The 14,124-nt window shown below is 39.6% G+C and overlaps 2 protein-coding genes across 4 annotated transcripts in view; one reads left to right on the top strand and one right to left on the bottom strand.

The window, feature by feature from the left end:
* The window catches only part of usp53b (ubiquitin specific peptidase 53b), a 35,468-nt gene extending 25,748 nt beyond the window's left edge, over positions 1–9,720 (top strand). For 2 of the 3 annotated variants that reach the window (XM_052137280.1, XM_052137278.1), the window contains exons 15-18: positions 1,016–1,082; positions 3,306–4,117; positions 7,683–7,767; positions 8,769–9,720. In XM_052137280.1, the coding sequence (XP_051993240.1) occupies positions 1,016–1,082; positions 3,306–4,117; positions 7,683–7,759 (956 nt within the window). In that variant the 3' untranslated portion in view covers positions 7,760–7,767; positions 8,769–9,720. Of the gene's footprint in view, positions 1–1,015; positions 1,083–3,305; positions 4,118–7,682; positions 7,768–8,752 lie in introns of all 3 variants that reach the window. The other variant, XM_052137279.1, reaches the window with a different exon arrangement.
* Positions 9,721–9,852: 132 nt separating this feature from the next.
* Positions 9,853–12,685, bottom strand: fabp2 (fatty acid binding protein 2, intestinal). The gene is made up of 4 exons (XM_052137353.1): positions 12,494–12,685; positions 12,169–12,341; positions 10,330–10,437; positions 9,853–10,141 (listed from the first exon to the last, which is right to left on the bottom strand). Exons 1-4 carry the CDS (start codon positions 12,558–12,560, stop codon positions 10,091–10,093), a joined length of 399 nt encoding a protein of 132 aa, XP_051993313.1. The 5' UTR covers positions 12,561–12,685; the 3' UTR covers positions 9,853–10,090.
* Between the last annotated feature and the right edge of the window lie 1,439 nt (positions 12,686–14,124).

The following is a 14,124-nucleotide window of genomic DNA, read 5'->3' as shown; positions in this document are numbered from 1 at the left end:
ATCCCCCAAGGGATCCATTCCCCCTCTTTCTTCCTGAAATTTCCTGTCCTGACTTTCCTGAAAAGCCCAAAAAACAACGAGTGCTTTGGAAAATGTCAGGTTGGTGTCGCATGTGCACAAAGGGGTGTCATAGGTCAAGCTACAAATGAAACAAATCTCCATCGAACTTAAAACAGTAAACAGTGCAGCAGAGCTGACAGGCTTTGCATCTCTCTAAAAGACTGTTTTATCCATCAATACTTTGTGTCATTTTGTGCAACCATAATTCTGACTAATTCCACAGCACATGGTGGCCAGCCAAAAAACAGAGGAACCCTCCCCTCTCTCTCTCTCTCTCTCTCTCTCTCTCTCTCTCTCTCTCTCTCTCTCTCCTCCTATGCAGTGAAAAGAGACAAATGCAGCTTAAAATGTTAAATACTTCACCCCACTAAAGAGTGATGCATTATAATGAAACATAGGGATGCTGGAGGACGAGAAAGAGATAAAGCAACGCCTACAGCTGCAGTGATTTTGCTTAATCAGACATGACTTGCAAAATCACCCCATGATGAACCACCTCAGTTTCCCAGAAGTCATGGCATTTTAAAGCCCTTCTTAGCAAACATACAAGGAAACATACAAGAAGCTTAAGTAGTGGGCACACATTTAGAAGAGAAAGACAGGAGGCCAGTGAGGGTTAAAGTGTTTTCTATAGGCTCACTAAAGCCTAAATCTTAGACGTAGCGTGCTGTATCATGTGGCTTTCTCCTCACGTAAAGCTCAGCAGGGCGACAGGAAAGAGATAAATCGAATGTCTATTTATAAATAAGTGAGTAGGATGTGTCCTAGTGAGCGTGTCTGTGCCTGCTGTGATCCAGCTGTGGGGGATTTCAGCAGTTCTTATGTCACTGCACACCCAAGAGGTGCAAAAACACAAATATTGGGCTTTTCTGTTTGTTTTTTACATTCATCATTTCAATATCAGACAGTCATTATTGTGCATATGCTTCTTTTGTTGCTTCCTGTTTTCCTTCAGGTAAACATCTGGTTAAAATTCAGGGAAAGAACTCAGAACATCTCACGAAAGGCAGCCCGAGTTTAAGGTATTTGAGGCTTCATTACAGCAACATATGTCACGAAAAATGTGTTATTTCTAAGAGCATTCCAGTTCTCTGCATATCTCTGGTGATCAAAGATGGCTGGTCTGTTCAGCTGGCGGCCCACGGGCAAATCCGGCCCATCTGAAATTGTCATTGGCCCCTGTGAGGTTGTCAGTTGTCTAAGGGGCTGTTCAAAATATTCTGGCTTGGCCCACATGGCCAAAGATTTTTTCCGTTTGGCCCACTCGCCGATGAAGTTGAACAGTCCTGTCCTAACCCTTAAATGCACGGAAATGTCCCCAAACACTCTTTTAGAGACCCCCGGCACTTCTATCTATCAAAAATGTATTTTCACAGGCACTTATTGTGTCGAAATAGACGGACAACTTACATTATTTCAGTAGTACACCTAAATAACAATAATCATATAATACTGTTCATGTGTTAAACTTGCTATAGTTTACTTCAACGTTGTTTTTTCGTGTACACGCAGATGGAAAACTCATAATTCACTGTTATTGGTAATTCATTGTTACACAGAAAGTCAACGTGATATAGTATATACAGTATATACAGTATATTAGTGCTGTCGAAGTTAACGCGTTAATAACTCGTTAACGGTAAATTCGTTTGACGGCACACATTTTTTTTTAACGCCGTTAACGCGTAATGTGACCCTCGGAATAAACCGTACTTCATGAGATGCGAGTCAATTTGCGCAAACGCTGCTAATGACACATTGACCGTCGGGAAAATGTTGGGAGACATTATGCTGATTCCTGCGCCAAGTGTTTTATCAATGTAGTACAGCAGTAGAACGTGCACGGAAAGCTCAGATAGAGCTCGGAACTTTGTAAAATGATTGCAGCTGCAAGACAGCCTTGCGGCACGCTACGGAAGTTGCAAGGTGCGTTTCGAGCGCAAAGTAAAAGTGTGAGTGCAAGGCCTGTGTTCCGCAACTGTTACCGGGTGCTTGATCGACGTATAACATGCCAGTAAAGACAGCCAGTGGAGTTTCTGGGGCGTTTGTGCCTTACGCAGACTGCGTAATATGTGTATAGGGAGCGGCGGGACTGATTACCGCTGAACGGGAACCCTGCACCTGTCTACAAGGTTCTGTCACAGTCTCTGTTTGATAGTGCACTAGCAAATGCAGAAGACATTTCCAGAACCCTGCAGGTAATCTATACTGTCATTAGCCAAATTTAATCCCACCGGTTACAATTGTGACTCGGGTCTAAAAGGAGTTTTTAATCAATTTTTTTAACTTTTTTTGTCAATTCAGTTGTCAATTGTAAATGTTTTCTTCTTTTCTGCATGAGTGGTGCAAATAGTCACATGACCGGAGCTATATATTCCACTACGCTCCTGGAAAGATCATGTCTGTCATAACTCTATAAAACCAATCCTGTCATGATACACATACAACTACCATATTTTACATCATTTGAATTGTGTATAGCATATTTTGTCCACTCATGTTTATAAAGATATTGTGATTAATCGCGATTAACTAAAAAAAAAACTGTGATTAATTGCGATTTAAATATTTTAATCGTTTGACAGCCCTAATATATATGTATGCATATAGTACTCCTTTATCTTGTAATAAACAAAGAAATACAAATCCTGTGATAGTAAACATAAACAGATATGAAATTATCTTAATAATATATAATTTATGGAACTGCAAAAAAACATACATTGTGTCTCTAAAGAGCCTAGGCACTTTTGTTACCTAAAACCATATACATATATATATATATATATATATAAAAATCTATACATTCTTTTTGTGTGCTATTTTTGTGTCACACTCTTAAGAGATAGATTGAGGAATAGTAAAGGGGTGTCGGCACAACTCCAAAAAATGGATGGAGGTACAGGCGTTGAATGAGGTCCCGGGTCTCTAAAGACCCAAAGTATGCATTTAAGGGTTAAAGTAATACTATGTGTTAAATACAAGTTGAGCTCTACAATCGATGTTGCTACAATGTTGATTACCACAGAAAAATGGTTTCAACTCTGTAGAAACAAACAAAAATTGTGTTGTGAGTTATCCACCTCCAAAAGGAACGCAAGCGTACGATACTTGTCCCTTAGACTTCCGTTGTAAGTGCATTTATGGTCGATGAGAAGAGAATTTTGAAGGAAAGATAATAAGAAAATAACTTCTACATATGTTGAAATATCTAACCGCTAAATAAGAGCATTTGTGTTTCACAGAAGGAAGCTTAGATATTCGTCCTGTGGCTCCAGGAAAGGGATAGGCACAGAGAAGGACCCGTCACCCACTGAACTTCAAGCAGAGCAACAGGAAGTTTCTATGCGATGGCACCACAACCCAGAAAGCCCCGTACTGCACCGTCTGGGCAGGATAAGCAGTTCAGAGTGTAACAGTTCTGATGAACTCACCAACCCTCTTTCAGAGCAGGAAGATAGCGCTTACCGTTCCAGCACCAGTGAAGCCCCTCCACGTGAATCATCTGGTCTGAATCGCTCTAGTTACCCCTTGCAGCCAAGGGAAGAGTCAGCCATAGCTACATCGATGCCAGCTCACTCCAAATATGCACAACGGCCAATTGAGATCAAGACTCCGCCCTTCCGTCCTAGAATCTTACAGGAGCTGTCACAGACGAGTTGCAGAACATCCAGTCGTGGCGTTCCCTCATCACACACTACTGCAGTATGCAGACGGGTGGAAGTCAATGGCACGTGCCCAAGCTCAGCAGATGCGATTTCAAAATCAGGTTTTGACCAGGAGAGAGGGGATCAGGCGTCCAGTGAGCCTGGAGAAAGATCTTGTGGTTGGGATAAGCCATCTACCGCAGTGTCTTCAGGATCTGGAGTGGCACTGACCACTTATTTCTCTGTGGATAATTGTATGACAGACACGTACAGACTAAAATATCACCACCAGAGGCCGCTGGTCCTCTCCCTGCCTGAGCCGAGAGGAGCCGTTAGAGATGGGAGAGACACAGGACACTTGATCCGCATTGAGAAACAATCTGAGCGTGCCAAAAATAAGCCTGACTCTGGTATGTTAAACATTAACTGAGCTGTTCATTTATTCATTGATTTATCGACCTACAGCCATGGCCAAAAGTATTGGCAGTGACAGAAATGTTGTGTTTTGCAAAGTTTGCTGCTTCAGTATTTGCAGATAATTTTTTCACATGTTTCTATGGTATACTGGAAAACAATGATAAGCATTTCATGAGTTTTAAAGGCTTTTATTGGCAAAAAACACTCAATAACATTCATAACCTCTTCAATTCGCTCATGCTGGATATCAGCTTCTGGGACCAATCCTGACTGATGGAGATCCATTTTTGCCTTATTCGTGCTCGGAGTTTGTGAGCTTCTGCTTGTCCACTCGCCTTTTGAGGATTGACCACATGTTCCCTATGGGATTAAGATCCGTGGCGTTGCCTGGCCACGGATCCAAAATTTCAATGTAATGATCTCCGAGCCACTTCATTATCACTCTTGCCCTTGTGACATGGTGCTCCATCATGCTGGAAAATGCATGGATCATCACCAAATTGCTCCTGGGTCGTTGGGAGAAGTTGCTCTTGCAGGACGTTTTGATAGCATTCTTTATTCATGGCCGTGTTTTTGGGCAGGATTGTGAGCGAGCCCACTCCCTGTAATGAAAAGCAACCCCACACATGGATGGTCTCAGGATGCTTCACTGTTGGCACAGGACTCATGGTAGCGTTCACCTCTTCTTCTCCAGACTATCGATTTCCCAGATGTCCCAAACAGTCGGAAGGGGAAATAACTTTGCACCAGTCTTCTGCTGTCCAATCCTTGTACTTCCTGCAGAATTTCAGTCTGTCCTTGATGTTTTTCTTGGAGAGAAGTGGCTTCTCGCTGCCCTTCTTGACACCAGGCCATTGCCCAAAACTCTTCGCCTCACTGTGCGTGCAGATGTGCTCACATCAATCTGCGGCCAATATTGAGCTCTGCACTGGTGGTGACACGATTCTGTATCTGACTCCTCAGGAGGAGATGGTCCTGGCACCTGCTGGACAATCTGGGACGTCCTGAAGCCTTCTTCACTGCAGTTGAACCTCTTTCCTTGAAGTTCTTGATGATCCGGTAAATGGTTCTTTCAGGTGCAATATTCTTTGCAGCAATTTCCTTGCATGTGAGGCCATTTTGATGCAAAGCGATGATGGCTGCACGTCTGTCTTTAGAGGTAACCGTCGCTAACAAGAACACAATGTTTGGAAGCACTTCTTCCCTCCTTTTATAGCATCAGTCTGCTCTTATAATCCAATCAGAATGATCGAGTGATGTCACCTGACTAGTACTCGTTCACACTTTCCCAGGTGCAGCTGATATAATTAGTGAAATTCTGTTAGCTGGTCATTTTGTGCCAGGGCCAAAAAAACAGTGAAAGCCAATGAAGCTTTTTGCAATTATTTAAAATGCATCTGATCACTCTGCACAGTAATATAGAAACAATGTGAATCAACACCACAACAACTGAAGCAGAAAACGTTGTGAAACACAACATTTATGTCACTGCCAATACTTCTGGCCATGGCTGTTCAGGTTTTAGGGATTTATGTATTTTAAGCAAAGAAGGATTGGTCTGGTCTCATGAAAATTACGTGTCCATGGCAGCATGTTTGCTAAATGAAATGACGTGTATTGTAACACATTTGGCTGCAGTTTCCCAGTGAAATGTCCAGCGAGGGGCGCTAAAAGCGAGTGAAATGGTATCATAATCACACTAGCTTTTAAAGGACAATGTTAGATTGAGGCTTTAATGAGTAAAAAGTACTACTGAACCTAAATCTTTACCCTGTACCTAACCAATAGTGATCTAATATCAAATGAGAGGTGAACAAAACAGACATCCTTACCCTTCACCAACAAGTAAACCTAACGGAAAGTGTCCTAAAAGCAAATGCAACATTAAAAGAAAATGTTCTGTAGCAACCACATAATTATGTTTAGCATCTATGACACTTTGGTGTCATGTGTTAGTTGCATGCTTGGCTGGGCTTGAACCACGGTCTCAACATGCTATCAGGTGAGTTACCCCCCAAAGCCGAAGATGTATGAATAAGTATGTAAATATAGGTGGGTCTGTAACCCTCAAAAAGGTTTTACAAACATTTAAGAGGTTGGGGAATGGAGCAATGATTGAGTCTGTAAAAATGTTGTTGAAAAATATTGAAAAGAAGGTCCCTGCCAGTACTGAGGACATGCAACTTTGTATATAAAGTCTGGCTTGAGTCTTTATTGAGACTGTATTAACTCCATCCAAAAGTAAAAAAGCTGCATTTTTCAGTGTCATTTTTTTTTATCATTTCTACAATCTAGAAAATTTAAATAAACGCAATATTGTAGAAAAAAACATTGAATGTGTTATGCTGGCCCTTATGTATTGGAAAATACCATTTAGTACATTTTCAGAGGTACTTTTACAGTATACGTGTGCCCTCTATTAGGGGTAATACAACAGTGAAAATTGATAATTTTTCAAATGATGTGTTACACTAAAGGTGTCTCGATATCACAACATAGCAGTGTGTGAGTAATAAAAGTGAAAAATACGTGTTTATAAAGTCATAATCAGCAGCTGTACTCGTGATTTGTGTGAAAGTGAGTAAAAAGCACAACTGACCCTTCTCTAAGCCCCGCCTTAAAAGCGTTTCTAACCAATCATGTCTTAGCAACTGTTGCCCCGCCTCCATTACTCTGACAAGCGTTTGCCTTTTTACCTTCTTTACGCTAGTGCCATTTATTATTTCTCCCATTTTCTCCCCAATTTGGAATTCCCAATGTGCTCTAAGTCCTTGTGATGGCGTAGTGACCGCCAATCCGCGCATCTTTTCACGTGGCTTGTTGAGCGCGTTACCATGGAGATGTACCGCGTACGGAGGCTTCACGCTATTCTCCGCGGCATCCACGCACAACTCATCACGTGTCCCACCGAGAGCGAGAACCACATTATAGCGACCACGAGGAGGTTACCCCATGTGACTCTACCCTCCCTAGCAACCGGGCCAATTTGGTTGCTAAGGAGACCTGGCTGGAGTCACTCAGCACACCCTGGATTCAAACTGGCGACTCCAGGTGTGATAGAGGTATTGAGAAGAGCATGCTATGGATTAAAGTGTGTCATTCCTCATTCCCAAATGAGCATGTATAACATCAGCGATTGGCACTTACATGTTTCCATTGATCATGGTATAAATAATGGGGGGTTGCACTTGCTTGTTTTGATTGACCCCGAATCTACACCCCAGGACATCTATGCATAACCCGGTGAAACATAGAACACGGCAAGTAAAACTCAATTTGCAAATCTGCAGTTATATTAACGTTCATTCTATAAAACGAGATTATTAAGGAAAGTCTTGTTCATTGTGCGGCTAGTACCAACCTGTTGGGGTTGTAGTTTGAGCCCTACACCAATGACTTAAATTGTTAACGCTTCAGTGACAATTCTTGACAAAGGTTCAACATTACTGAACATCACTTGAGAACTGATATTCTGTTGCATTAGATAGCTGTGGCAGTGTACTGTCATCTGCTGTGTATGAAAATGCTTAACTAACTTAACTAAACTAACCTTTACAGGCAATAGCAGCAATAAGCCCACTGCAAAATGGCATCCTGTCGTTTCAAAAGGGCTGGATGAACACGGATATTTGTGAAGGTTATGGTAAGTTCTTCTCTTGTTTGAAACATTGTAATTCTCACTAAATATTCTGAATAAAAAAAACAGCTAAATCTACACTGTAAAAAAAATCCTGTTAAATTAACGGTAAAAAAACTGGCAGCTGTGGTTGCCAGAAATTCACTTTAAAAGATACGGTAACCACATTTCAGGCTTTATGGGATGTCATTGTGATGCCTGTATATTTTACAGTGCATTACCATTGTTTATAGTGTTAAATAATAAACTTGATATTAAACTTCTGGAACTGTTAAATCAGTTTTTCACTTTATAATGTATTGTTAATCACTGTAGTAATAGCAGAAGGTCACGTGATGTCATGATGTTCATCATTAGTGTCCCGTCCAGGAGCAATGATCAATAAACATGTCGGGACACAAACACTAAACACCATCAGGGTAACACATTTAAATAATACAGTAAAAATGTAAATAATACAGTAAACATGAACTAAACTACTTTAAATATAACACAGAACACAACAATGTGCATAACTGATATTAAAAATAACAAGAAGCATAACGATTCCCATGAAATATAATGAAATATGATGGTCATGCAGGGAATTCTGGGAATGCCCAATTATTGTTTATTTTTCTTACTGTAATTTTACAATAGTTTACTGTAAAAAGTAGGCCTTCTCTCTTGTTAAACATTAATTATACAGGAAAATCATACATTTTACATCTAAAAAAATTACCGTATATTTTAAGGTAACTGCCCATTTACCAATTAACATTTTATTTTTTACTGTAGCATTTTCGCAGTTTTTTACTGTTAATATTTCGGACATTTTTTACAGTGTAGTATTGATCATTTTTGTACTACCATAATATTCAAAATAAGTTATTTCAACAGTCGTCGAATTCATTATAGCTATGCTAAATAAGTGTCCTCTTCCTAACTGTGATACATTGTTTCCAATTAAACCCTTTTCTTAAAATGTGAATGTGTTCTCATAATCATAAAGACCGTTTCATCTAAAGGCAGCGGCGTGACCACCGGTGACGTGGGCCTGCGGTGTGACGCTTCAGACATCCACAGGAGGGCAGAATGCACTTTGGCTTGAATCTTTATTTGCTTGTGAACATGAATGACCATTTTAAGCTGAATATTGAATTTCTTCAGTTGTAAAAAAAAATATATATGAATAATAATGACATTTTCCAAGTCTTAAAGGAATATTCCGGGTTCAATACAAGTGAAGCTCAATCGACAGCATTTGTGGCATAATGTTGATTACCAATACAATTTTTTAAAGAAGATTCCAGTGAGACACTTCCAATGCAATCAATGGGGTTTAATCAGTAAACATTAAAATACTCACTGATTCAGAAGTATAGACACAACACATAAACAATATGTGTGTTACTGTCATTAAATCACGCACTGACCACATCTGTGGAAAGTTATAGACAATTTTATAACATTGTTACCATGATGATGTAATGTCAGCAAACCCTAAAATGACTAAAAATGACAATTTAAGCAACTTTACAGCTGAAATAATACTCGAAGAATTAAAGTAAGTGCTTTTATTAAATTATAAGCGTCACATTTCTGCCTTTTAAACCCTCCAAACATTTCTCCCATTGACTTCCATTGTAAGTGTCTCACTGGAACACACATTTGTGCTTTTTTTAAAGAAAGGAGGGGCGACTCAGAATACATTTTTGTGGTAATCAACATTATGCCACAAATGCTGTCGACTGAGATTTAAAGACAAACATAGTGATTGTGTCCTTGGCTTTCATTTCATTGCAAATGTACCTTTGTACTCCCTAGAGGTTGTTTGTGCAGTGCCTTCCTGCGATTTTTCATGCAAAATATTGACATGATGATTCAAAGTAGTGGAATAATGTAAAATGATATCAACTATATATTTTTGGAAATGTCTATGCATTATTTTTATTCTTTGTTTAATAAACTTCAAATGTTCAAGCGTTAAAGTGATTTATTTGCTTGCTGGTTTATTTTTGGGTTTGCATATTTAAAAAAAAAAAAACTGTAAATAATAAGTAAGTCGTACATTAAATCATACAGCAGGAGCGGAACACAACACACTCATCATATGATCAACAAAGTGTTCACAACAGTTGTAAAAATGACTTTATTATCTTAGATATCGAAATGCACAGTGCAAATGAGACATGTTTACATGCATTCTATGCAAGCTTTCAATCTAGTGCTGCCAGTTGTTAACATCAAGTAATATACTTGTACTCGGGTTTAATGCTCATGTTTAAAGCTCTGAGCACATCGTACCACTACAGTTATCATTTTGGATTGTGTGTATACTGATGATATTTTAACCCCTCTTGAAAATCCTCTTGGCGTCAACACCTTCATAGCTATAGCTCTGTGGGAAAATGAAAAGATGGGAAAAGTGAGACAACACAAGCTTCATCCGAGGATTAGGAGTCTTTGCATGGATGCATCATCATCATCATCATCATCATCATCATCATCATCATTTGACCTCCTAGTCTACTGAAATCTGTTCTGAGTCGAAGAGTGTGTTTGTTGTGGCATATGTAGCATATTTACCTGTACAAGTTCATCACCAATAACCTTCCTGGTTGTTACCAGCACCTTTCCATTGTCCTTGCGATTGAAGGTTCCCTTCAGCGTATCACCCTCCATGACCCAGGATCCCTGCGTTCAGAAAGTCAAAGGTCAAGCTTACTTTGAACTGAGCAGTGGCGGGGACTAGACATATGTACTCTAGTGGTTTTCTTAGGAGGCTTGTGTAGTGTTTGCTCAAGGTGGGGCAAGACTGTTATGCAAGGTACATATTCTGCTTGTAAACATTTGTTGGTTTCACTCACATCAGAAAGGCGCAAATTTTTGATTCTACATGAAACAACAGATGCAGCTCTGGAACAAACTGCTAAATGATCAGTTTCTCTGGATTTATTGTTTATAAGTGTGTTTTTGAGTAAAATGAACATGTTTGTTTTATTCTATCAAGTACTGATGACATTTCTGCCAAATTTCAAATATAAATATTGTCATTTTGAGCATTTATTTGCATAAAATGACAACTGCTCAAAATAACCAAAAAATTGGTGTGTTTTTAGACCTTGAATAATGCAAAGAAAACACGTTCATATTCATTTATAAACAACACAATATTAATATTTTAACTTCAGAAGTCAATATTTGCTGGAATAATCCTGATTTTCAATCACAGCTTTCATGCGTGTTGGCATGTCTTTCACATTGCTGCTGGGTGACTTTATGCCACTCCTTTATGCCACTCCTTTATGCCACTCCTGGTGCAAAAATTCAAGCATCTCGGCTTCACGTCATATTCCAGAGGTTTCCAATGGGGTTCAGGTCTGGAGATTGGGCTGGCCATGACAGGGTTTAGATCCGGTGGTCCTCCATGCACATCTGCCCGATTCCAGCCTTGCTGAAGCACCCACAGATCATCACCGATCCTCCACCGGCTCATCTAATAGTTCGATGGAGACCTGAAGAGCCGTTCAAGCCACCGTGTCTCTCACACACTGTGAAATTTGGTGGAGGATCGGTGATGATCTCTGGGTGCTTCAGCAAGGCTGGAATCGGGCAGATTCATCTTTGATATGGACGCATGAATCAAGTCACGTACAAGGTTATCCTGGAAGAAAACTTGCTTCCTTCTGTTCTGACAATGTTCCCCAACTCTGAGGATTGGGTTCTCCAGCAGGACAATGCTCCATGCCACACAGACGGGTCAATCAATGTGTGCATGGAGGACCACCGGATCTAAACCCTGTCATGGCCAGCCCAATCTCCAGACCTGAACCCCATTGGAAACCTCTGGAATATGACGTGAAGCCGAGATGCTTGAATTTTTGCACCAGGAGTGGCATAAAGGAGTGGCATAAAGGAGTGGCATAAAGTCACCCAACAGCAATGTGAAAGACATGCCAAGACGCATGAAAGCTGTGATTGAAAATCAGGATTATTCCAGCAAATATTGATTTCTGAACTAGAAGTTAAAATATTAATATTGTGTTGTTTATAAATGAATATGAACGTGTTTTCTTTGCATTATTGGAGGTCTGAAAACACATCAATTATTTTGAGCAGTTGTCGTTTTATGCAATAAATGCTTAAAATGACAATATTTTTATTTGGAATTTGGCAGAAATGTCATCAGTACTTTATAGAATAAAACACAAATGTTCATTTTACTCAAACACACACCTATAAACAATAAATCCAGAGTAACCGATCATTTTGCAGTGGTCTCTGAGCTGTATATGTACTGAGAGGAAATAAACAGCTGTATGAGTATTTCAGTATGTTGTGATGTTTATATGGCCCTCATTCTTGAACCAAACTCTGCACTTCCAAATTACAAGCTTGATTTCCCTTGAAATTAGACATGCTTACTGAGAGATCAGTGCCATCTGCCATTGCATACTCGAAGGTGACTCCTAGTGTAAATTCGATGTCCACCGAGCGAAAAGAGCTGACTTCCTTCACTACGAACTTATCTCCGTTCTGCTCCAAGGTGATCTTCAGGTTGTCATGAGATGCCAGTTTCCTCTTTACCATGTTGATGCCTGTTGTTGACATCCAGCACACACACACACACACAGTATATATATATATATATATAAATAATGACATCGCTCATCAGTGTGAAGAATGTTGTATCTGTATACATTCAGACACGACTATCTTCACTCTGCTATACCACCCAAATCACTCTTACCCATTTGTTCCAAGAACTTCTCATAGTTCTCATTGCGATCCACTTTCCATGTGCCATTGAAGGTCATGATGACAGATTGCTCTGATCCTAACGTTGGCCTAACTTAGCACCTTGTCTTCCTTTTATACCGTTACGAGTGACAACATGATGTCTTATCTGAGTATTATCTTTATGCTTATGTGGCCGAGTAAAGCTCGCAGAGTATAAATCTCACCCTCCCTTCAGGCTATGCATTACACACCCCATCATGCATCACTCTTCCATTGATTGTGCAAAAGAGATGAGGCTTCAAGTCATTCAATGGGAACAAGTGCTCTCTTGTATGGGATAGTCAAATGCCCACATGTCAGTAGTTGCTCTGTTGTTCTTTGTTTAAATATAGCTGTTTAAACTGTGTAGGGTGTGTCTGTTACAGTGGCTGTGGTTTATGAGGAAAAAAGTGCTGGGAATCTTTGAATGGCGTATCTACACAAACACTTGTAAAATGTACGTTTTACCAGCATATTAGACTTCATCTGTTCTAAACTGCACGTTGTAAACATGTGGAAACTTTTGAAAGGACTGTTGGGTTACAGATGAACAACAGTCTGCTGCCTTTTGATTTTAATCTTCAGATTATAAAAAGGTAAATACTTATTAAGTGTGAAATACTGTTATTGCCTACACTGTCTCAGATGTTAAAGCGACAGTACACCCAAAAATGTAAATTCTCTCATCATTTATTCACCCTCATGCTGTCCAAGATGTGTGTGACTTTCATTCTTTAGTAGAACACAAATGCAATTTTTAGAAGAATATTTCAGCTCTGTAGGTCCATACAATGCAAGTGAATGGTGACCAGAACTTTGACGCTCCGGAAAGCACATAAAGGCAGCATAAAAGTAATCCATAAGACTCCAGAGGTTTAATCCATGTCTTCAGAAGTGATATGATCGGTGTGGGTGAGAAACAGATACATTTTTAAGTACTCTTTTGCTTGAAGTACTTCTCATTAACCAATACAAGGTGATATGCATGAAGAATTTGAATCACCAAAAACAGAAGAAGAAGAATGTGAAAGTGATCTGTTTCTCACCCACACCTATCAGATCACTTCTGAAGACATGGATTAAACCTCTGGAGTCTTATGGATTACTTTTATGCTGCATTTATGTGCTTTCTGGAGCGTCAAAGTTCTGGTCACCATCCACTTGCATTGTATGGACCGACAGAGCTGAAATATTCTTCTAAAAATGTATACATTTTCTGCAGAAGAAAGAAAGTCACACACATCTGGAATGGCATGAGGGTGAGCAAATGATGAGAGAATTTTTTTATTTTTGGGTGAACCGTCCCTTTAAATGAAAAAGCCACCAAACTGAGTACAGCTGTGTTTGGATTTACAGTATTATATATTAGAAAACTGTATTGGCATGTTTGGTACTAAAGTATGTTTAACATTTAATATAGATCTATAATAGAGGTCAAGGCCAATCAAGCAATATGCTGCACATTCACATTAAAGAAGTTCCATCTGAGATTAACCAACAACCATAACAAAAAGAAGGGATATCAGAATCTGATTTCATGTGTACACATTTACAGATCTAAAGACCCGAGGATTGATAATCACTAATTTCATCATTCCTCAT

This window comes from Xyrauchen texanus, chromosome 11 (assembly GCF_025860055.1).
Source record: "Xyrauchen texanus isolate HMW12.3.18 chromosome 11, RBS_HiC_50CHRs, whole genome shotgun sequence".
Lineage (NCBI taxonomy): Eukaryota > Metazoa > Chordata > Actinopteri > Cypriniformes > Catostomidae > Xyrauchen > Xyrauchen texanus.
The sequence above is the reverse complement of the archived record's forward strand: the minus strand, read 5'-3'. Positions and strand labels throughout refer to the sequence as shown.